The sequence below is a fragment of the Corythoichthys intestinalis genome, chromosome 14 (assembly GCF_030265065.1).
Source record: "Corythoichthys intestinalis isolate RoL2023-P3 chromosome 14, ASM3026506v1, whole genome shotgun sequence".
NCBI lineage: Eukaryota > Metazoa > Chordata > Actinopteri > Syngnathiformes > Syngnathidae > Corythoichthys > Corythoichthys intestinalis.
The window spans coordinates 20,018,272-20,041,350 of NC_080408.1; the positions used below are offsets into that span (position 1 = coordinate 20,018,272).

The window sequence follows — 23,079 nt, forward strand, 5'->3', positions numbered from 1 at the left end:
TAACACCCTACAGTGTACCCAACGCAGAGAAGATATAGCATTTGCAGCCACCACACACAGTCATGGTTGCACAGCTTCCCATCATGCATTTGGGAAGAAGAGTTAAGTCACGACAGTATCATTTACTGAAAGCTCAACAAATACACTAGATGGCAATATTTAGTCACAATATACAAACTCACATTTATCCTTTAAGAATTACAAGTCTTTCTATCCGTTGATCCCTTTCACAGAAAGAATGTTAATAATGTTAATGCCATCTTGTGGATTTATTGTAATAATAAACAAATACAGTACTTATGTACAGTATGTTGAATGTATATATCTGTCTTGTCTTATCTTTCCATTCCAACAATCATTTACAGAAAAATATGGCATATTTTAGAGATGGTTAGAATTGCGATTAATTACGATTATTTAATTTTTAAGCTGCGATTAATTCGATTAAAAAATTTCAATCGTTTGACAACCGAAGTTAAATGTACACCTTATGCCTAATATATACATAACACAATAAAACAGAATTGTTGTGGAACTCTAAATGTTGACTGGACAGTTATGGACTAAGCACTTTAAATCATTAGTAACATCAAATATTACACAATACACCAAAGTGTATCAGTAGCCGTGTCCTTAAGTCTTTCTTATAGTTTTCCTCTGACCTTTTTACTGCAATAATATAATGAAAACCTGAAATTATGGCTTTTAGTTTTGGCCACCCCAAGATTTTAAGTGGCCCCATCTGGCCACCCCTATGAAAAATTTCTGGAGGCGCCATTGGTCTAACGGCTGTCGACACAAACAAATCATGGACCGAGATAAACAAACCGTGCTGCTTTCGAGATTTGCCCTTTTAACAATGGGCACACAGCAACTACTAAAATGACTGTTTATCTTCTCTGTTACTGCAACCAACCACCACACATGCCTTCACTATTTTGATTAATCAATGTTAACGATTGTCAGGAAGGTTTTTGGGTTCGTTATCTAGGCGGTGATTCCTTTGACAAGCTGAAAAACACGCAGTAATAGGAGGAATGTACGTAGCGGTAATATGTAAACACAATGAGCTGACGGACAATATGGCGGCACCAATCAGGGGGGCGGAGTTGTGACGTCACGTGATTGGGGTCTATACCGGACGCGGTTGAGGTGCGTGTCCGGCACAGCACCGTGTTAACTGTGTACTCCGCAGTACGTCAAATATAGGACAAAACATACCGGTTGCGCACAGCTGCGGTCCGGGAACTTGAGCTTTCGCGTGATCGCACGCGATTATGTGGCAGTAAAAACAAGGACAAAAACACGGAGTCTGTACTCAACTGAGAAGCAGAGAGAGAAAGGTGGACTTGATTTAACAGAACCTTTTTTTCAGAATTTATCGTTATCCTTATCTGGTGTGATAATCTCTGCAGTTGTTCTCCTAGGGTCACTTTTTACAATTTCTTGCCAACTTCCATTTTCTAAGCACTCAGGAATAAGTTGCTACATTTTTTCTCTGCATTTTGGTATTTTAGCTGTGTCTCTCTCTTAATTCCAGATTGACTACATCATGTCGAGATCAGGGCTCCGTGTGTTTGTGTGTATGTCTTTTTTTTTTGGGGGGGGGGGGGGGGGGGTGTCAGTTTGGAGCCTATTATGCCCTTGGTTGTCTCGGTGGGCTTATATGTATGTGCACATTTAAAAATTTCATGGCAAATAACTTCTCATAGAGCTGTGATTACAAATAATTTAACAGTTGTTTATATTTATAAAATGGATAGCGATTTACAGTATATACTACACAAACGAATAACGGGAAAAAAACACAGCGTACTTGGAATTGATGTCTCATCACTGCAGAGATTCTTGTGCCCAGCGCACACTGTTAGTTTTTCTATGAAAAGTCAAGTAAAATGTAGGAAAGAGAAAAGAGAGACGTCTTGAATAGACCACAAGGTCAAAACTCTTAGTCTCTCTTTTCTCCTTTGTACTTTTCCCCTCAAGGTTCTGTATATAATCCAACATTGTGTGTGCGCCGGGCACGAGAATTTGTTTATTTTTCGCATCACGCCTGTGCTGCAGGGTTTTGTTGCTGCACCAGAGAGAGTCGACCGAGCCTTTTTGGGTTTCAAAAATCCCCACCCCGAAATTGGCCAAAACAAGTCTGGTTGCCAGTCGGCGATGACAATCGACAACCCCGCCGCTGTGTCATATGAACCGGGGTAGTGTTGTGTGATTTTTTGCTTTGAAAAGCCGCTCAGTTCAAGTTAGCATGTCGGCTAGCTGTCACGCCTCCTGGTTTGTTTACGCTCTCCGAAGCTGGGGCAGGGAAATGACAAAAGTTGGACTCCGGTGGCATAAAAAAATCATTCGGGAGGTGTGAGAAGTCGACAGTTTTGACCATTATGGAATAATTTTGCCATGTCGTTCTGAATAAATGCAGTTTTAATACTTCATATTATAATTAGCACAAGACTGTTATTTGTCATGACCATACATTTATTTAGCAATTGGGGAAAAATACTTAGATAAAAAAGAACATCCTGTAAAAATATTGGAGTAAAGAGATTGAAACAATGAAGACATTTTGCTGCTCTGTGTTGTATTTTCCTCGTTCTGAATCTTCCCTCTCAATGGGCTGAATTCTAAATCAGCTGAAATCGTGACCCTGCCGACGTCATCCTCCAACTGGGGACGTTAGAGCAGTATAATGACAGGCGTGGCTAAACGACAGATTAAAAGACTAATTTCTCGTCATCTTCGCTTTGCCAAATTGTTGTACATCGTCGAATCGTCTCAAAATATTATTCTAATTCACATAATAATGCTATTTAAAACTTTTTTTATCCTGTCATAGGCACTTTAAGGTTGTCATACCGTCAGAATCTCATACTGGCACATGCCCACCCAGATAGCAGACCAACATTGAATAAACATTGATTTTCCATCAAAATCATTAGTATGGTTGACATCGAAATTTTCGATGCCAAGTGACGTTGAAACAATGTTGTTCTATGGTATGTCAGGCGATGGTTGGGTTAACATTGTTTTATAGTTTATGAACTAATATTGACAAATAGTTGATTTATGATTGACCGGGAAATATGATTGAAAAGTCATGGAATTATGGATAAGCAGGCATTTTGGTCAAACACATAACATTGATTCAGCGTTGTTCCAATATTATTAATAATCGAAATTAGGAGTGGGAACCTCTTTGTACCTCACAATACGATACGATTTGCGATACAAAGCTCACGATAACGATGATGTGACGATATAGCGATACAACGATTTTTGATACATTGGTCAGAAAATCCTTCTAGGATATTCTACAAAAACTAATAAACAGAAAAACAAACTTCTGCTGTGAATTGGAATTAGTTTATCACAAGTAGACGTCCAATCCATCTGAACTGGGAGAGTGGCAGCGAATGAACATTCGTTCATTCGTTGCCATCCCTCCCACTTCCAACGGATTGAACGTCTATGGCTGCCAGTTTCAGCCAATGCCAGGCAAAGAGTAATTTTGGGCCATTTAAGGTCATTTACCTGTTGATTTTCAGTTACTTCCTGTTGATTTTGGGGTATTTTATGGGTCACTTGCTGTTTTTTTTTTGCGTTACAGAACAGGAAGTGACTTGGGAATCACCCAAATGAATAGGCAGTGACTCAAACTCAACAGGAAATGACTTGTAAATGCCCTAAAATGAAAAGCAAGTGACCTGTAAATGCCCTGAAAATCAGACCGAATGACTGTGAATGCTCTGGTTTTGAATGAACGAACGTTCCCAGTCTAGATTGGGCGTCGAGCACCGTCACTGGCAGCCTTTTTTTTTTTTTTTTTCAAATTGACACCATTTTAAAACGATATCTCGATTCTTGACAGGAGCATATCGATAACCTTTTGGGATACAAAGTATCACGATATATCACCATTACGATATTTTGTCACACCCCTAATGAAAATGACGTTTAGGTTTTGTAAGGATTTCAACATTGAAACAACATTAATTGAGGGTGCAAAACTGACGTTGATTCAATGATATAAGATCGACAGCGGAATGTTAAACCAACATCTTTTCAACGTCGGTCTGCTATCTGGGTAGTGTGCGCCAAAGGGTATAGACCCCACTCACCAACGTGACACAATGACGTGTCGCTGTATCCGGCCACCATATTGTCCGTCATTGTTTATCCGTATTCTCAATGGTTTCAATTTGTCGTGCAATTTATAGTGCAATTCATGGAAGCCCCGGTGCTTTCAGACGCTGTAAACTCATCGGATGCGTTGCATAACAGGCGTTATGTGGAAAAGCTTCAGTCTATCCATTCGCCAGATCCATATTTGATGCCTAAATCGATATTTTTCGACCCGCTGTCTTCGCCGTCTGTGCCTGACATCTGCTACCCTGATATCTACAACTATCTTGTCCACAGAAACTCAGCCTATTCTCACGAAACTTTGAAAAACTTGAAGAGCAGCACTCTAAGCAACATTACCCCGTGTGACCCTTTACTTTCAATTTTCTAAAATGGCGACAATCAATTAAAAAAAAAAGTTGACTGCGATGGCTGACGCTTCAAGGATAGGTGGATATTGGACTATTTCTTCAATACAATACGCAACAACTGTGTCTGCCTCATTTGCAAAGAGACAGTCGCTGTTTTCAAAGAGTTCGATGTGACGCGATATTACCAAACAAGACACGCTGACAAGTACGACAACATTACAGGGAAGATCGCAGCGAGAAATGAAAGCAACTTGAATCTAGTTTAATTTCACAGCAGCAGTATTTCGCAAGAGCCCGAGTGTCGAAAGACAACGCCACAGGCGAGATTGTTGAAATTATGAATTAAAAAAAATAATAATAAAGCAAATGTGACACACAGAAGGGCTTGCTAAAATTTGTTTAAATATATTGTTCTACGTAAATCAGCCAAGGTAGCGCCCCACATTTTTACCACACCAAATCTGGCCCCCTTTGCAAAAAGTTTGGACACCCCTGTTTAACTGATGATCCATAGACGAGGCCAGCTTCTTTCACTTGTTACCAGCTAAATATTATTCAAAAGATAATGATGGTGGAAGAAATAAGCATCTTGAATTTGAAACTGTATGTTGTCGGCGATTAGCCTCGCAATGATCTTAATTGTGGTTGTCAGCCCAAAACCCTCTAAATATATATTAAATGCATCTTACCAGATATGAAATGACTACAACATAATCTGTGGTGATCGTTTGGTGCCCAGTTTTCTCGTCGAATTGCAGCAGTCCATCTCGCTCTCCTCTCCGGGTATCTCGGAATACGGTAGAACTTAAGTCTCTCAGTCTATCTACTCTGTTACTGCAACCAACCGCCACACACGCCTTCACCATTTTGATTATTAATGTTAACGAGCAGAAAAACACGCCATAATAGGAGGAATTTACGTAGCGGTAATGCGTAAACACGACGAGCTGACGGACAATATGGCGCGGAGGCGTGGTTGCGACGTCATGTGAGTGGGGTCTATAGGATGGAAACGCTCTGCACACCATGCAACATCTGCCATAAACATCCAGGTAGGCGCAAACATCAGGTGTTAATGTGTCAATTTGAACAAATTATTCGTGTTTTTAGTGTTTTGCACGCTCATTTTTCTTCCGACGGTCGCTACTTTCAGAACCGGACAGCTCCAGTCCGTTCCCACGCCCCGCCCCCCTTCAGCTGTCTGGCGATGAGAAACAACCACACACATTCGTACGTCTGGGCGACACCTCGGGTGGCCAATTGGATTTTTTAAAAATTATTTTCGCAGAGGGGAACTTCAAGAACAATTTCCCCCCTTTTCATTCGTCTCCTCTGACATCGGTCGCTTCCAGCGAATGGATTGATTTATTTTCATTGAGTCACGAAGCTTGTTGCGTATGCGAGGATTAAGGAGATCTTGTGTGCAATGAAAAGTGGGCACTTATTGTCGGCTGTGTCTACACTGTGCAGGGCACATCCTCCATAAATCAGCGAAGCTGTTAGTAATGCTCGCAACACTTTGCCAAGCGCTTTCTTTTGGGTGTCCCCGAAGAAGACTGAGGGGGATGACTCTCCTTTTCGTGCTTTTGCAAACGGGGCTTGTTTTGGGCTCTAACTACGGCTATGTGGAGTGGTCAGAAAACGACCGAGACGAGAACCCGTCAGTTTTCAGCACCCAAGGCATCAACAGGGAGCCGCCCCACCACCACCCAACCCATGGTTACTCGCCGCCGGCTACCGAACGCACGGTGGTGGCGCACAAAATCGAGGAGGATCTCCCGAGGGTGGTAACCGCTTTCCTCCACAGCGGCAACTCCTCGGCGCTTAGGCAAGTCAACTGCTCAAGGAGGTACGAACTGAGCAGCCTGCGAGGCGGCCTGCACGTCGCCTCCCACTACTCGCTGCACACTATCTTGGAGACCATAACGCACGCCACCAACTTTTTAAACATGATCATGCAGACCAACAAGTCCCGAGAGGACACTTTACAGCGGGATATCCACTGGTATCAAGCGCTGGCTCGGAGCATGCTCGAGGGGGACCCCAAAATCCACAGAGTCATGTTAAACTTCCACAGAGACGCCGGCCCGCACGTCTTAGTGCAGGCGACCAGGATCGCGAAGGAGGTGGTGCTTCAGGACCGGCTTCTGAAGAGCAAAAGCACTGAGTCCGAGTGGTTCAGTGAGTTTAAAGACGGAAAAAGAACATATACGTCCAGAAGGGGGTTGGACTCTAAGACTGGAGTTTACCTATTAGAGAAAAATAAGATCAAGTGGTCTGCACCTTACTTGGAATGCCATCATGGGACTTTCGTGCCATATTGGCTTCTCACCTTGTCAGCGGGATTCTATGGACTCAAGAGAGATTCGGAACTTGAGTTCAGGTAAGAAGGAATTTTTGTAGGACGGTTCAATAGAGAGATAACTAGAGCCGACCAATTTGAAAATGTTTCAATATGGCAGAAAAATGGTACAGTATTCAAAGGCGTAAGTTTTCATAGGGACGGTAGGGCCATAACACAACCAACTTTTCAGGATGCTCAAAATGTCCCCACCAACTTTTAAGTAACCTTAGTTGCATTATATAATGACTTCAATTATATAGGGAATTTAGCATGTCTTCCTATACGTTGTAAGGATACAGTCAGACCCGGCTGCAGAAAGAAATTACGGGGGGGGTCATTACATTTTTTAGGGGGGGGCACACTTCTTCAACGTAAATTTAGCCTGAACAGTGGCGCTATTACCCGTACATTACTACATCAGTGCACTGAAATATTTTCTGTCACTGAAGTCACAAGTGGTAGTTCATCGTAAAATCTATAAGACAAACGAAATAAAAAAATGGTGCACTTCTGTGTCCATTTATTCGACAAAAGTGCTTTAGCGTAAACATAACATATCCACTGATAAGCGTGAGCACCCAATAGCCGGATACTCGGCCCGCCCCCCTTATCTGTGATTGGCTAGAAATTGTCTTCATTCGCTGCTCATAATGGTTGAATTGAATGACGACAGATCAAGATAGGATGAATAGAGGGTTCGTCCTCTCCGTGTGTGTGTGTGTGTGTGTTTTTTGGCAGATTAAAAAAAAAAAAATTACACAGTACAGTCTAATCGAGCTAGGGCGGGACCAGTTATCTCTCAGGGCGGACCCGGCCCCCTAATGCCCGCCCATGCCGCCAGGTCTGGATACAGTAGAATTGACCTTACCATTATTACGTGGATTATTTTCATTACCCCCCCACACACACACACAAAACACACACACAACAGCAATCACAGCCCCGACAGAAATACAACATGTCGACAACAAGTCTCCTTCTCCGCCCCCTTCGAAGAGAAGGGATATTAGAAGGTTGTTTTTTTTTTCGGCCAGCAGCCCCTATAAGAAATGTAAAAAGACGTCAATGTTGTGGAAGTGGGGAACACACCACTAGTTTTGTTACTGAAAGTCCGACCTTTATCAGTTAGCAGAACAAACTGTGTGAATTGTCTAACCTGCAAAACGTCAGTAGGAAGCTGCTTAGAGAGAAGTGTTCTACTGTATGTGTTTTCTACTCTTGATGTTAATTAAACTGTGAGAAATGTAGTGAACCGAGGTTTACCACCTACTCCGCAATTTTCATTTTCATTTTATTTATGTGGTCTTAAAGCAGCCCAAAGGAGCTTTAATTTTTTGTTGAGTTTGGCTGTGCTTGTGGACAAAAGCAGTTGTGTTTTACCTGAAGGAAGGCTCCATTTTTATTTGTTATTCCCTGACTAAGAAGTTTTTTCAGTTACATTTAATTTCTTTATTGAAACGGCCAATGTTGAGTGGTCCTAAGACAGACAATGTTGAGTAGACCTAAGACAAATCTTTATTTTTTATTTATTTATTTATTTATTAGCAAGTTTGTATTTACTGTGTATGTTAATATAATTTAAGCTATGTTCGAATATTGCATTTTAAATTAAAACAAAGGTTTGAATCGAATGGTGTATCACCTGAACCAATACATATGAAAGTTAGCATAAGTCAATACAGATTTATTATGCATTGATCATTTAGCTGATCAATGTATCAGGTTCATATGCTTGAAAAATGTAGCCCTGACCCCTTTCACCCAATCTTTTTGGTCTCATTAATGTCCCCTCCCCGGCAAAAAGTGTACATACAGGTTATGCTGTTATATCGTCCCTACCAATGTTGAGACCAAACCTACACCCTTGACCGTATTTAACTCAGAGAGAGACGCCTTTGAATTTGTAGCTTGACAGCACTGCAAAATCTTCCACTGTATGAAGTACAATAATACTACAAATACATACATACAATACAAATACTACAAATATACTGGACTGAAGTGATCCAGGAGCAAACTAATTTTCTATGAATTTTACTGTACTGTATTTCAATTACAGTGTTCATTTGCAGTAAAACACTGTCTAGATTGGTTACAAGACACTACAAATTTAAAGTGAACAAAGGATAGAAAGACTTGCAGTTCTTAAAAGATAAATGTTACTATGCGTTAAAAAAGTTTGAAATTAAAACCCCTCTTGATGGTTTCGTTTTTATACAACTTGTAAAATTAGTTTTACTAGTAAGGTCGCTATTGTTGTTGACGTCACAGGGCGGAGACGTCACTAGGTTACGCTGCTGGGTTTCCAGAGTAATACTCTAGCGACATAAACATGTAATCTGTACAGCCCTTTCAATTTGAACCTAAGAGGAACATTAATGAGCATGACAGTACTTTCGATATTTCACAAAATGAGGAGCAAAAACAAAATGAACAGGAAAGAGGGGATGAGACAAGACGAGGGTAGGACAAAACCGGTGTTCTGCTAAAATGCACCGGCGAAACATCTTACAGAGGTGAATTTCACACCCAAAGTACTACTGTGCACTTTCAGCTTGTTTTGTTTAGATACATACAGACAGAAAATACTAAAGATGCCTTAAGAAAATAATTAAACGTAATATATCATACATAATATCAAATAAGGGTGTTTAAATATGCTACGTGACTAATGGGGTCAACAGATCAAACAATCTGCTTTAAAGCTACCACAAGAAAACACGATGCTAAAAGGTATGAGAGGGAAACACATGCAAAAAGTATTTTGAGGCAATGAAAAGGTAATAAAAGACTCAATAAAAGCACAATTCGTAAGTACTCGCTGCTTTAAACCGATGTGCGCATGTGTCACGCCGCATTGGAAGGAATTGCAGAACACCGGTAGTGTTCGTCTAGTGACAGTGACAATCTATGTCATCACCCCGAGCATCCATTGCGTGCAAAACTGCCCATTGGTCTGTTGTATTCCCTCATACCAAGTGCGAGTCAATCTTCCACTGAGCAAACCAGTTCCTTCTCCCATCAGGTCGAGGACTAGCAGTTAAAAGAACTAGGTTAAGCCTGTAAATTGGGAGCAAACCAGTCCAAAACCTGGTTTAAAAAGCCACTTTGCCTAGTTTTATTCAGTGTACTGCGTTTCTTTACCTTCGCCAAACCCCTTGGACTTACTTACCGAACCCCTGGGGTTCGATCGAACCCAGCTTAAGAACCACTGAGTAAGACAATTAAAATATTGCTTTAAAACTTACTCAAACCCTAAATTGCAAATGATGTGTGGAGGAAATGTACTAAAGTGTTGCTTGTTCATGTTTAGCTGCTGCCTCCTCCTCTCAATGCTATGCAATTGTTTCTAATAAATAAATAAAAAAATAGAACATCTGGACAGAAAAGCTTCACTCTTCATACTCTTCAGAAATTCCCCCAATTCCTCATTTTTACTGCCTGCACAGGCCATTTTTAATTTAAAAATTCACAATACATCAAGATCTGACAGTTAGAGATGTAGAGCTGTCACATCTCATTGCTTTCTGTCTCAATCAGGCTTTGACTGTCTCACGCACACACGGGCTAGATTCCTCTCTCTTTCTGCACGTTTCGTTGTGAAGTGGTGGTGAAATCCTCTTGCCATGGTTGTTTGTTCCACTTCCCTGCAGGCAGATGGAGACAGCGGGTGTCAGGCTCATCCACAGTAACTGAAAAGAGAAAAAGGAGAAGGGGCCATTTCAGACTATCACACAGGGGAATTATAGTCAGGCCCATTAATACTAAGACATGAACACTTTTTAACTCTTAACACCACCAAAGCTGATTTGAAATAAAGCGTGTTTTGCAGATTTTAGCGTATTGACATCCAAATTAGTAAAACGTTGTAGCCGTTAAAACAAATATATTCTTCCAATTGAATATATAAAGTACAGTATTTGTAAACCCTATTTTACGTGTGCATACTTTCCATTAGTCAAATTCATATATTTTTCCTCACATTTGGTATTAGCTTTTTAAATTTCTAATAAATGAACACATCAACGTGTGCCACAAACTGGACACACAGATTGACCTTTGATTTCAGTAAATACAGATCTATTATTCCATCCCTTGTTGAAAACGTAATAATCAGTATCAACTTTTCATTTTGGGGATAGCTCTGCAGGCAAGTACACATCTCGCATTTCTGCAGATATTTAACTATATCTTTTCATGGGACAGCACTGACAAAATGACACTTTGACACAATGAAAAGTAGTCTGTGTGCAGCTTATATTATGATTTATTTTCCCCTCAAAATAACTCAAAATATAGCCATTACTATCTAAACCCCTGGCAACAAAAGTGAGTACAATTAGTAAATATGTACAACCCTAAATGTCCAAATTGAGTACTGCTTGTCAATTTCCCTCCAAAATGTCATGTGCCTCGTTACAGGAGTGCTGTCAGCATTCCTGCAGAGATTGAAGAGGTGGGGGGTCAGCCTGTTAGTGTTCAGACCATAGGCTGCACTCTACATCAAATTGGTTTGCATGGCTGTCACCCCAGGAGGAAGCCTCTTCTGAAGACGGTACACAAGAAAGCCCGCCCGTCTCATCAGACCATAGGACATGGTTCCAGTAATCCATGTGTATTGTTGAAATGTCTTCAGCAAACTGTTTGCGGGCCTTCTTGTGTACCGTCTTTAGAAGAGGCTTCCTCCTGGGGTGACAGCCATGCACACCAATTTGATGTAGAGTGCAGCCTATGGTCTGATCACTAATAGGCTGACCCCCCCACCTCTTCAATCTCTGCAGCAATGCTGACAGCGCTCCTGTAATGAGTCACATGATATTTTGGAAGGAAAATGACAAGCAGTACTCAATTTGGACATTTACGGATGTACATATTTACTAAGGGGTGTACTCACTTTTGTTGCCAGGGGTTTAGAGAATAATGGCTATATTTTGAGTTATTTTTAGGGGAAAATAAATTAACTCTATTATATAAGCTGCACACAGACTACTTTTTATTATGTCAAAGTGTCATTTCGTCAGTGTTGTCCCATGAAAAGATATAAATATCTGCAGAAATGCGAGGTGTGTACTCACTTTTGTGATACACTGTGCAGTGGTACCTCGACATATGATCGCTTCGACACACGATCTTTTCGACATCCAACGTAAAATTTGACTCACCATTTGTTTCTACATCCGACGACATGCTCGAAATACGACGACATAACAGCGCCGCAAACGAACGCACGGCGGATTTTCTTGTGTGAGAAATCAACACAGGTTTCAAAAAAGTTAGTACAGTTGGTGAAACAAGGAAAAAAGTGATGCTTACCTTTAAAAATGAAGATGCAAATTATAGAAAAATATGAGCATGGGTGCGCATCCGTGAACTGGTTCAATAATTAGGCTCGAGCGTTTACGTCACAGCAGCACGGGATCGTGCGAGATTTGCGACAACGCAGCCATTTCGGAAGCACGTCTGCATCACGGGACATTTAAACTTAACGGCAAATACAATTCAACTACGAGTGCCAAAGATGGAAAAATGTAGGGAAAACTTGCCAGTTCGATACAGAGACAAACTTGTTACCACGGCGAAGGACAGATATGTGAGCAATTTTAAGGATGTGAACAATGTTGACCCTCACGAGCAAGCCGAACACAAATGGAATAAAGATGTCGACAAGCTTCCACCACTACGCGAAATCGACATCATGCTGTATTTAGTGTTTGGTGTATGTTACTACACTCATCAGCAATTCCGAAACCACAAATCGCTACAAAGCTACGAACAGTTTTGCTGCGGATGGGTGCAGGATCTGCACATTATGACCATAGCAAACGGCAACACCATCTTTCTAGCAAAGGTAGGCAATGTGTGTTTACATTAGTCTGTGACCACGGATGTATACATTTTTTGTTGCAGAAAATGTAGCCTGAGTACAAATTCTTTGCCACTCTCTCACGTCAAAATATTACAGCTTTTTCATTTAGCAACGACAGGAATGATGTCTTATGAAGACAATGCACATGTATGCATGCTAGTTGTTTAGCTGTCGCTATAGCTAACAACAGGCCGACTTGGGGCATAAAGTTACTGAAATTTGCGTAAGCAAACGAAATTAATTTACCGGAGTGGAAGTGCATAGAGCAAACTCTGTGTGTAACTGGAGAATCAAACGTTATGCCCTTCCTTCTGATCGAGGCCACCCATGCCATTCTTCCACGTTTGGTAAGTTCAGATATGACCTTTCCCTCGCCTTTTCTCCATGTAGGGATCCGGAAGAAACTCAATGGTGTTCCGTCGAGCTGTACATTCTCCTTCCTATTCGATCGGTTGTTGCAATTCTTTACCACACAATAATTTCCAACCATTTTTAGAGAGCGACCTGTGTTGAAATGCCTCACTGTTTATGTTTCTCGCTTCCACAATGGCGATAGCGGCGGAAACCTCGCGAGTGCCACGTCATACGCTCGAGCCTAATACAGCTCCACGGTCCTCTTCCGCCCACCGTTCGCCAGTCTTTATAAGTTAAGGTGACAATTATTATTGTGGTAACATCGCCAAGGAAATCGCCAGCTTCGTCACGTTTTTATCATTGATTTAAGAACTTATCCAACACAAAACGCCCATTTGTCCTCTGCTCTCAAGAAAACGAAAGTATTATCTCTACTGACCTATCTCACTGTGACGTCAGCCCCGCGGTGCGTTCAGGTACAGCAAAAAGTGTCCGCCACATTAGAATCGGATTCGTTACATTATTTACAGGAATAATTATTAATTATTCTTATTATTTTATTCAGATTTGTATTTATAACTTATTTGTTTTGCTACGTTTAATTGCCATTTGTAATAGTACCAGCAGTATTTATTAAGGATTTAGTGTTGGTTTTTGGGCTTTGGAACGAATTAATGGAATTATAACGTATTCCTATGGGAAAATCCTGCTCAACATACGACCATTTCGACTTACAAACAAGGTCCTGGAACGAATTAACTTCGTATGTAGAGGTACCACTGTATATCTATTCTTTTTTCGATTTAAAAGCAACACATTTGCCTGCACAGAATACATACTTGTGCACTTTTATTCTTGAGATTCATATGATGGGCCACCATGGTGACTGAGTGGTTAGCACATCATTCTGACATCAAGGGTTCTGACCTACCTGTGTAGAGTTTGCATGTTCTCCACTTGCCTGCGTGGGTTATAGTTCTCTTTCTTCCCCCTTTATATGCACTCGTGACTCGTTTTTTTTCTCTCTTGTGGATAACTTTCTTTACTTTTTAATGATTTTTTTCTAACTCGTTTTTTTTTTCTCTTGTGGATAACTTTCTTTACTTTTTAATTTTTAATTTTTTCCCCTTCCCTAACATTTTAATTATTCACACTATGTTTTCTTAGTCTCTGCTTTGACTATCATTTACATATAGCTATTACACACTGTAGCTATTATTTGACCATCTTCTCTCTGTCACTAACCCTGTCTGGTCTTTCTTTGGCAGGGGTGTTGTCCGATTGGATGTGAACTTGCAAGATGTGGATATCGACCAGTGTGCCGACAGTGGCTGGTTTGCTGAGACACATCGCTGTAATCTCACCAGTATGGAAGTAAGCGCAGTATACAGCATTTACCTTTTCCTTCGGAGTGCAATGAGATCTTGTGTCATATATAATTTTCATATTACAGTTAAACCTTCCTTTGACACAGCCAGAAATACTAGAATGCAACTCAAAATGACTGCAGTGAGCAAAGACCATTCGTTCCATAATTGGCTACTTTTCTGAAACAATCAGGAAACAGCCTGTTACTGTTGCTTTCACTGCAGTGTGCACCAAGACTGCCTCCAAAACTGTGTGTCCGTCTACATAATCGCTCATATTTGTTTCGTTAACATTCTGTACTTATTGTGGTACAATGGGTGTACAGTGAGAAATGAATTCAAGGGAGGTGTGTTGCATAATACTTTGGTGAATCTTTTGGTACACACAAAAAATGAGCAACAACACATTGACTGACTTTAATAGTCATTGTTTTTGATTAAATAGTAATTTCTGTTTTGCTTTTATGCTTCTGTAATTTCATGACTGCAGTTTATGTCTAAATCTTTCATTGCACCGCAGGCGTGCGTCTAAAAACTTTGCCTTTAATATTTATTTTATATATGAGCCCAGCCTAATTTGTTATTTGTGTATATCTCATGAAACATATTTTGCACCTTTTTCTATTGCAAAGGGCAAACAGCAAACAATTCTCATTTTTCCTCAGAGATATCATTCTCCAATTAGGGTGTGTTCCTATTAAGTCTGATTGCATTGAAGAAAAGCAGATGCTGCTCTTTTGTCACCATACCTGAATTTTTAAATATTTTGTCATTAACTAATTCACTCCCAGCCGTTTTCACCAGAGCAAGGCCCTTCGCTCCTGGCCGTTTTACTGGATTTTGACTGATTTTGTAAGGCCCACAGAAAATTCTGTTCTATAGCTATATAAACATGGAACCTACCAAAAGAAAGATTAGACTCTTTTCTTTCCGCAGAAAAAAAAATTAGTTCATATCTTCTTTCATTGTTTAGAAATCATAATTAGAAAATAGCTTAGTTTGAGCAATTTTCCAATTTCTGATGAAAAAACTGAGAAATTGAGCTTTTTGTGAACATAACTTTCGACCTATATACAGCTATTTTTTGCTTTAGTTACATCCCAAACATAAACATAAACATAATAATGTTTTCCTTTTACAAAATAAGATAAACAACAAGACAAATACAGCTTTTGATCACAAAGTAACAATTTATTTACACATAACTAAATTATTGAACTGTTGAACTATTTGCGCACATAACAATGGGGAAGGCTCTCGGCTGTTCCCTCGGCTAATCTGATGAGTCCGGATCAAGATCGGTCTCACTTTTTTCATCATCTTCATCGTTGGTTTCAACCTCGGGTTAAGGAGTAACGAAACGTGAGCCCGCAGAACGTGTGTGGAACTTGACGCTGTTGTGAATGTCACCGTCTGTCTCATCAAGATAGATTTTTTTTAATCCTTCTTTGTTGAACGTTTCGTTTTGTTTTCAAAACACTCCTCCCGTGTCGTTTGCTTTTTTTCCCTGATCGTTCTCCACATTTTTCTCAAACTCACACGTGTCTTCACAAGATCCCTCCCAAATACCGTTTCCTGACTATTTTTCTTCACTTCCTTTCTTGGCCCGAGATGAGTTCTTACCAAATGTGCTACTGACCTCCAGTGGCCATTTTTATTGCTTTAAAATGGGTTTTGAGCTTTGTGCATTATATTGTAGATAGATCGGAACCTATAGATGCCTCTTGTCAAAAAAAAAAAAAAAAAAAAAAAACGCAAAAGATGTATAAATAAGTTTTTGGGACACTGAAGCAATTAAATATAGAACATATTTATACGTTTTTGGGACCAAATGAGTTAAATAAAAAAATTAATTAAATGAAGGATAACCTTCAAATTGTCCCAATAGTCATTATGAAAAATGTATCATTTTGGAATCGAAATGGCGATGTAAGACAACATGATTTTGAAATCGCCAAAGCAAAACACTTGAGGCACCTCACCAGCACAAGTCATGTTCTCCAATCAAAAGTTCAGGCTAACCAAACCAGTGTTTCCGCTACATTCATTTAGAAGCAACGGGCAGAAGTATAAATGCTGCAAATTGTGTGTAGTCTGTCTGTTTATTCACAATATATTGATGATCCATTAATGTTATGTAATGTTTCGGTAGTTTAAGTTAATTTAGCTCAGTGAAAACTCAGTGTGGACAAAGTGTGTGAGTGGACAAAAATTTATAGCATTAGCTATACAGTGTACCCTCATGATATGAGCACAATCCATTCCACGACCAAGCTCGTGATGTAAATGTGCATGTGTCAATTATGTTTTTCTAAATAAGAAATCACTCCCTTAAATCATAATTCAAGGCATCATTTTCAAGGCTAAATAATCCGAAAAGAAATGAAAAGTGTAAAAACAATGTTATTTATATACAAGCACTTGAACGCCAACATGAGGGCTGAAGTCCAGCGATGTAACAAAAGTACGAGCAAGCTGCACAGAAGGAGAGAGAGAACGGGCAGCGATGCATACTGTAACTTTAAAGAAAACGATAGCATAACATAAACAAAACAACATTAAAAGTAAACCGGGGGACATGGTGAATGTTCACTTGTAAGCACAAATGATTTGGATGCTTTTCGATACAAAATTCCATCACCAGGGACAACAGGGATGGGCAGCTCGTGCTCGGGGGCAGATGGGGCATTCTGTTGATGCGAGATGCTCGTATGCCCGCGAGTGGGATGCCAAGAAACCAAAATCAAGTCAAAGCTTGCCTGCCACCTGGACTCGCATAGAGAGGCTTTTCTGGGTTTAATTCATCGCTTATATGGGGAAAATTTGCTGGTATAATGAGACACATCTTCTCTTGTGACGATGCTCGTATCATGAAAAACTTGCATGGTGAGATGCTCATATCATGAGGGTGTGTACACACACACGCACACACACACACACACATACATATATATATATACTGTATATGTACTTACACATACTGTATATAGGTCAATCTCCAGTGCTCAACAACAAGACTTCAAGTATTATATTTTATTCATATTCATTCATTTTATAATGGATGCAAAACCCCATTAAAAAAAAAAAAAAAGTATATTCGTGCATGTGCTCCTGTGGCTGCTGGATGGATGTTTTGTAATTTTTGTGTTGAAGGCGGTCTTGAAGGCGTGAGTAGCTTTGGAAGAATGCATGCCAACATTCCGTGTTTTACCACGTCTCATTCTACTCTGAAGATTCTTCTATGACACACCACATTTTGCGGTGATTCAGTGGCAGCTTAGTCATTAGTGTTGTTAATCTTTTTTGAGCAGGAGCGTGGGAGGTGGGAATCAAGAATTTGCCACACAGTTGGTGAATTTAATATTTTATAAAGCCAAAGATGTTTTGTCAGAGGATGGATGATTTAATTTAGTAATGCAATCAAAAAAATGTTTCTTTTCATCCAGGGTTAATTAAGATTTATGCCAATTGCACGCTGGATCTGGAGTTCCGTCTCTCAGCGCAAACCAAAACTGACTGATATTTTCATTACTAACGCACCCATATACTCTGATATAAAAACTTGTGACTCAATGTCATGCTCAGGACAGGTCTGCAATTGCGCGTTGTTTTAGCTGCAGTTATGCCAGTTGTTAATACACAGACGTAGGCGTAGGTTTGGTCTCAACATTGGTAGGGATGATATAACAGCATAACCTGCATGTACACTTTTTGCTGGGGACAGTACATTAATAAGACCAAACAGATTGGATGAACGGGGGTCAGGGCTACATTTGTCATGAATATGATCTAATTGATCTGATTGAAATTGATAAGCAAAATAATCAATGCAAAATAAAGCTGTATAGAATTACACTAACTTTCATATGCATTGGTTCAGGTGATACAACGTTCGATTCAAATCTTTCTTTTCAAAAACTACAAAAAAGATTTTAAAATTTTTTAAAAATACTTATATCATGCAAATGAGGTTGCTTAAAAGTTGGTGGGGACAATTTGAGCATGCTGAAAAGTAGGGGTGTGCCATCTTAGACCCCCCACGATTCGATTCGATTACGATTTAGGGTGCTACGATTCGAATATTGATCAGTGATCACGGTATTGACGATGGTCACGGTTATCACGATTATCGATGCATCGTACATTACTAATTCATAAAGTAGCCAAACAAATGTACGTCCATTGTTTATTTAAAATATCCTAATAATTTAACAGGAACGATGGAAACATGCCCATACAACAAAAAGCTGCCCTTAAGCTGCATTTTTATTTATTTATTTTTTTCTTACAAGAAAGTGCAAAAACATTAGCCATTTTCAAGGGAGTACTTATTTCTCTCAACTATACAATAACATTTACACAGGTGGAATGAACTCAACATTTTCTGGAAACAAAGTGTCTTTAGAAATAAGACTTCTTTTAACCAATATACTTTTTTTCACAGATTTCTGTACTATTTTGCATGTTTGTAGCGCTGGACTTCATTATGGTTTTACACGCTCTGCATATGAAATACAAATAAGCGAATTAGCTAATTAGCTTAGCGCTCGGCGCTAACTATTAACAGCTCAAAAACAACAACAATAAAGGCTAAACAGTACAAGAGGGTTCATGTACTCACTTCTTATAGACGCACACGGGTCTTAGCAACACACTCAGGACATTTTTCAATTGAAATGCCTTAAAACTACTGCTGGACATCTGAAAGACTAGGAGCTATGAACCATTCCTCTCTTCCCCTCTCGCTCTAAAAACTAACTTGTGCACAAAAGCGCGACCCAGTGCGCAAGTACTTCTGTGCCTGCGTGTCTCATACACAAATTTATTTTCCAGTCTTTTAAAAAGGAGTAAATCTCTCTCTCAGTAACCGGCAGCATCCATCGTAACGTTGTGCGTCCGTCCGTTAACGTTGTCCGGGCGGCAGACGTGTCCAGAATTTTGTTCCGCTACGAGCCCCTGTCGTAAAGTTATTAGGGAAAATCATCGTTTTTGAACCTTTATGAATCGTAATCGAACCGTCACTTGTCGAATTGCTCTGTATGTAATAATCGATTTTTGGAACTCTTCTACTGAAAAGTTGATCTTGTTACGTCGCTACCGTCCCTATGCAAACCCTTGTGGAAGCCTACCTTTTTGGTGCGAATGGTTCAGGGGAGTTCAAAGCAAGCAAATAGCAGACATCCACGGGCAAATGACATTAAGTTGGCAGGGGAGGTCCCAGATTTACACGGATAAATTGTCACATGGAAACTGCCTTCCACTAAACTAAGATTAGGAAGCGTCTCACTTGGAATATCTTTTACTGGATCTTACGTTGGACATGAACTGAATACGTAAAAAAAAGAGGCTTCTTCAGAATACAAAGCAGAATGTGAAAGATTGTATTAATTTAAGCATGTGATACTTAAGCCATTCTTTTTGAAAAGCCATGGTTGCTTTTCTTTAACAGTTATAGGCCTAGTGTAAATGCAAAGGCACTCTATGAAACACCCACCCAAGGCTACCTGCTAAAAATAATCCATTCTCATACTATCGCCCATATACACATTCTATTTCAGCTCTTGCTTGCAGCACTATTTCTTGTATAATCTTGTGGGTCCTCATCTCGTCTTTTAACTTAATGTGTGGCTTCCTCTTGATTTTCACATGATTTTGTAAAAAAATAAAAAAAAAATAAAAAATCCTCCATCCATGTCCATACCTCAACAGCTTTCAAACACCTAAATTGTATGATGTTTAAATGAGGCCATAGGTTTGTTCTTAACATTGGCAAGGACGATAGAACAGCATACCCTGCATACACACTTTTTTTTGCTGGGGAGGTGACATTTATGAGACCAAACAGACTGGGTGAACGAGGGTCAGGGCTACATTTCTCACCAATACAAACCTAATTAATTGATAGGCTAAATGATCAAGGGAAAATAAATCCGTATTGACTTATACTACCTTTCCTTTGTATTGGTTCAGGTGATACACCTTTCGAATCAAACCTTTGTCTTCGAAAACTACTAAAGAAACATTTTGAAAACTTCCAGAATAAATGTCTGGATTTTATTAGCAAATTTAAATTGCAATATTTGAACACAAATCATATTAACATACAGTACATAAGAAATACAAACTTGTTAATCATCAATTCTATAATCCATCTATAAAGGGGTAATCCTTGGTTAACTAAATTTCTTCGTTTGATTAACGTTAACAGTAGAAAACATACAAGAGGATATTTCAATGCAGCTTCCTCCTTGAGTTCGAGAAATTCACACAGATAACTCTGATGCACGGCGAACTTTCAGTATCAAAATTAGTGGTGTGTTACCCACCTCCACAACATTGACATCTTTTTACATTACTTACAGTGGCTTCTGCTGGCAAAAAACAAAAACAAAAAACTTCTAATATCCCTCTTCTTTAAAGTGGGCGGAGGAGGCGGCATGTTGTATTTCTATTGGGCTGTGAATACGTGTGTGTGTGTGTGGGGGGGGGGGGGGGTCAAGTCATCAGCCAATCAAACTTGTGTTTGAGGGGAAAGAATGGATTGGCACATTCAGCAAGTGAAAAGGGGTCAATGTACGTCTGAACTTAATAAAAGTACTGTAATTCACTTAATAATGGTCGAGTCAATTCTTATAACATATGGGAAGACAATCTAAATGACCTATATAACTGAAGCCATTATATAATGCAAATAGGGTTGCTTCAAAGTTGGTGGGGACAATTTCAGCATCCTGAAAAGTTGGTAGTGTTATGTCCCTACCGTCCCTATGCAAACCTATACCCTAGTGTTTAAAGTCATTAGGGGAAATGAGGGTTGGGAGGAACAGTTTTCTCAGCAAGCATACAGAGAATGCAGAGAAAGGGTAAAATTTGCTTAGTTAAAACCATTTCATAGCCAAGACAATCAGCTATCAATCCATTTTTAAACGCACTTATCCTAGTTAGCAATAAGGAGTAACAAAGCCTTTCCCAGCAGACTTCAGACGAAAGACACCCTGAACTGGTCGCCAGTGACAGGGGAGATACAGAGATGGGCAACAATTCACACACACAGTCAAACTGTAACAGACCCCCCCCCCCCCTCAGAGTCAAACTGCCTGTGCCAAGGTCAGGCGAATATACTACTACATTGTAGTGGTACATTTGCCTGACTACTGCGGAGGAAGTGAGATGGGTCACTGTGATGTAAACGCACACTTATACATTTATGGATGAGTAATCATAAGGGTGGACTCTGCCATGATCACTCGTGTAATTATGCAAAAGCGTCCACATGATAAGTTCTGTTGATTTCTATAGAATGCATACGTGAATATAAATCTGAATTTTTAAAAAAATATAGTGGTGGTGTCGTAAGCTTTACAACGTGCTGAGCGTTTTTGCATATGGATGGATGTGTTTGTTGTCTCAGCCCAGCCTCGGAAATGTGTTGTTGGAGATAAAGAGCTTCACAAGCAGAGCTCTACTAATGAGTGCAAACGGCTATGACAGCCAAAGAGGGTTACGCACTTCAAACCCCACGCTGCTTCATTTTCCCACTCTCTGCTTCACTTTCCATGACTTCTTAAGCACCAATTTCCTAGCTTGTTTTTGTCTCTGGTTATCACACTCTCCTCTTCATGTAGTCTTTTTGAATAACCCTCCATTTTCTTAAAGCCGATGAAGTCCTCAGAAAAAGAAGGCCCATCATGGTTGATTTCTCCATGTCATTGCCTTTAACACTTAACATGACATCATTTTGTAAAATTATTTTTATGCTTTAAAACATCATTTACATGGTCAAAGTTCCTTCCCCTGAATTTTCTTATCATCCAAACCTTGCTTTCCAGAACTGGATGATATCCCCTATTCATTCTCAGTACACCTAGTTTAAGGAAGTTCCTTTTACAGGAAACACAATTCCGACAAAGACTTGCAAGTCTGTTGCAAAGAGCAACGCCATTAATTCTGCCGAGAGCTCAGCAAGTATTTTTAGTGATGTGAGTTAGTTGCTTCTAAAAAATTAATCAACCTTTACATATGTGGCACTTTCTGACACTGCTGCAAGAAACTTAAATCCCTCAGCGGAATCCTGTTTGAAAATAGGGGAGTTAGGCGAAAGCTACAAAAAGGTGCAAGGTACTAGGTACTGTATATGTAAAGGAGGACAGAAGCAACTATATCAGACACAAAACCTCTAACCTTCTTGCACATGTGAACTAGAAAAGACACCAAAATGATGGCAGGCCTCCATCATGGTGAAAAGATAAATACTCTGTTTTTCATAGTTTGGCTGGGGGTGCGATGTATACTCAGGAGCGACTTACAGTGAGGCAAATAAGTATTTAGTCAACCACCAATTGTGCAAGTTCTCCCACTTGAAAATATTAGAGAGGCCTGTAATTGTCAACAAGGGTAAACCTCAACCATGAGAGACAGAATGTGGAAAAAATCCCCAAAATCACATTGTTCGATTTTTAAAGAATTTATTTGCAAACCATGGTGGAAAATAAGTATTTGGTCAATATCAAAAGTTCATCTCAATACTCTGTTATGTACCCTTTGTTGGCAATAACTGAGGCCAAACGTTCTCTGTAACTCTTCACAAGCTTTTCACACACTGTTGCTGGTATTTTGGCCCATTCCACAGTGCAGATCTCCTTTAGAGCAGTG

At 39.8% G+C, this 23,079-nt stretch overlaps 1 protein-coding gene across 2 annotated transcripts in view; it reads left to right on the top strand.

The window, feature by feature from the left end:
- The first annotated feature begins 5,510 nt into the window (after window positions 1–5,510).
- gpr158b (G protein-coupled receptor 158b) overlaps window positions 5,511–23,079 on the top strand; it is an 84,510-nt gene continuing 66,941 nt past the window's right edge. Inside the window, exons 1-3 of one of the 2 annotated variants that reach the window (XM_057856804.1) lie at window positions 5,511–5,548; window positions 5,650–6,879; window positions 14,329–14,434. In XM_057856804.1, coding sequence (XP_057712787.1) covers window positions 6,002–6,879; window positions 14,329–14,434 — 984 coding nt within the window. In that variant the 5' untranslated portion in view covers window positions 5,511–5,548; window positions 5,650–6,001. Of the gene's footprint in view, window positions 6,880–14,328; window positions 14,435–23,079 lie in introns of both variants that reach the window. The other variant, XM_057856803.1, reaches the window with a different exon arrangement.